This window comes from Amphimedon queenslandica, unplaced genomic scaffold, assembly GCF_000090795.2.
Source record: "Amphimedon queenslandica unplaced genomic scaffold, v1.1 AMPQUscaffold_13219, whole genome shotgun sequence".
Classification (NCBI taxonomy): Eukaryota; Metazoa; Porifera; class Demospongiae; order Haplosclerida; family Niphatidae; genus Amphimedon; species Amphimedon queenslandica.
The window spans coordinates 7,877-10,111 of record NW_003546545.1 but is presented as its reverse complement, the minus strand read 5'-3'; the positions used below and the strand labels follow the sequence as shown (position 1 = coordinate 10,111).

Below are 2,235 nucleotides of genomic sequence, written 5' to 3'. Positions count from 1 at the left end.
ACACTATGAGGATGCTGGAGTATCTTGTGACGGTTAGTTTATAGAATAAATTTGTAGCGTTGTGAGATGTATTTATTACTTTAGTTTGTACTTCTGGTTCTCTGCGTCTTGTTGGTGGATCAAACTCAAACGAGGGAAGAGTGGAACTATGTCAAAATGGAAGGTGGGGTACAGTGTGTGATGACTCGTGGGACAACACTGATGCTGGAGTTGTATGTAGACAGCTTGGTCTAGGAACAAGTGAGTTAGCTAATATGATGTGTTGTGAGTAGTTTCCTGTGATTAATTTTAGGTGGGACAGCTCGCAGCAGTGCATACTTTGGTCAGGGAAATGGATCAATATTATTGGATGATGTTGCATGTGATGGAACTGAACAATTTCTTACAAACTGCACACACACCTCAAATCACAACTGTGGACACTCTGAAGACGCCGGAGTGACTTGTCCAGGTCCAGGTGAGTGTATAATTAATGAGATTATTAATTTGTGGCTTATAGCTTGTCTTGTTGGTATAGCATGTTTGAGTTGATTCTTATAAATTTTTTATGAATTTCACACTTTCTTAAAAACTGGGCCAATGTCCCTGTACTATAGAATTGGGTGATTAGGGTCATTGGCAAAATTTCACCAAAAATAACATAAAGAAAATTCTCTATTTTATATTTCTTCCTGATACACATACATACTCTCATGTTGTGTGGCAAGTTTTAACTGATTCCGATAATAATTGAATTTTTTTGTAAATTATTATAATTAAAAAATCAAGCCAGAGTTCTTTTACTATAGTATTACAGGGTCTTTTGCCAAAATTCACAAAAAATGACTAAGAGAGAATTCTTCATTTTAATAATTTTTCTTATAGATATACATGTTGTTTGCACGTTTGAGCCAATTTCAATTAAAGTGGATTTTTTATTAACTTTTAAATAGCCATGTACATTCACAGAATCTGACAAAACATTTGGACGTGAGGCAATTTTTGACCATTGTGCTCATTTGTCCTACAAATTCTGTGTTGTTCTACCATTTTGTCTAAGCATTGTAAGCAACATAATTTTTGAAATAAATTTATTAAAGTAATTTAATAAAATAACTTGTCCTACAGCAAGGTTTCCCACAAAGCATATAAGTGAGCAAGCTTCATGCATGAGCTGACAAGCACGACAATAGGGTACATGGGATTTGGAGCAACTTTTAAAATTCATAAAAATTCAAATTTGATCAAAATTAGCTCAAAATTTTAACACAGCTAGCCTAAAAACATGTTTACATGTTTATGTTAGCATAGTCTAAAACATGTTTATGTATGTGGATCAGAAAAATTTATAAAAAATAGAGAATTTTCTTCTTTTTTTATGTTTGACAAAATGTGGCCAAAGACCCTAGGGGTACAGGGGCTTTGGTTTGATTTTTGAGCAACTTCAAAATTTGTAAAAATTTAAATTTGATCAGAATCAGCTCAAAATTAATACACAAAATAAGAACATGTATAATTATGAATAAGAAAAAATTTGTGGTATATTGATGCAACAATGTTTACTTAAAACTTGTTAAAAAATATTTATTCACAGCATGTACTGCTGGATCAATCCGTCTTGTTGGTGGTTCACACGATTGGGAAGGAAGAGTGGAAGTGTGTGATAGTGGATCATGGGGCACCATCTGTGATGATCTCTGGGACTCCCCTGATGCAGCAGTAGTGTGTAGACAACTAGGCTGGGGAACAAGTGAATTGATTCCTTTTGACCATGAATGATACATGTATATTGTGACAGGTGGAACTGCTCGATCAAATGCGTACTTTGGTCAGGGTACTGGTAGTATCCTCCTGGATAATGTTCAGTGCACAGGAACAGAAGAGTTTTTGACAAACTGCACACACTTGAGTACTCACAACTGTGGACACTATGAGGATGCTGGAGTATCTTGTGATGGTTAGTTTGTAGAATAAGTTTGTATTGTTGTGAGATGTATTTATTACTTTAGTTTGTACTTCTGGTTCTCTGCGTCTTGTTGGTGGATCAAACTCGAACGAGGGAAGAGTGGAACTGTGTCAAAATGGAAGGTGGGGTACAGTGTGTGATGACTTCTGGGATTCGACTGATGCTGGTGTTGTATGTAGACAGCTGGGATATGATTCAGGTAAGGAAAGGTTTATAGGTTAATTGGAGTGTGAGTGTCGCAACATAGGAACTGCATTTGGTAGTGCCTACTTGGACAAGGAAATGGATCA

General features: G+C 35.8%; 1 protein-coding gene across 1 annotated transcript in view; it reads left to right on the top strand.

The window, feature by feature from the left end:
- Positions 1-2,235, top strand: part of LOC100634157 (deleted in malignant brain tumors 1 protein-like) — a gene marked incomplete at its 3' end in the record, with an annotated part of 34,929 nt that overhangs the window by 24,824 nt on the left and 7,870 nt on the right. The window contains exons 26-31 of the mRNA XM_020000027.1: positions 2-32; positions 85-240; positions 293-457; positions 1,574-1,729; positions 1,778-1,936; positions 1,989-2,144. Coding sequence (XP_019855586.1) covers positions 2-32; positions 85-240; positions 293-457; positions 1,574-1,729; positions 1,778-1,936; positions 1,989-2,144 — 823 coding nt within the window. The remainder of the gene's footprint in view (position 1; positions 33-84; positions 241-292; positions 458-1,573; positions 1,730-1,777; positions 1,937-1,988; positions 2,145-2,235) is intronic.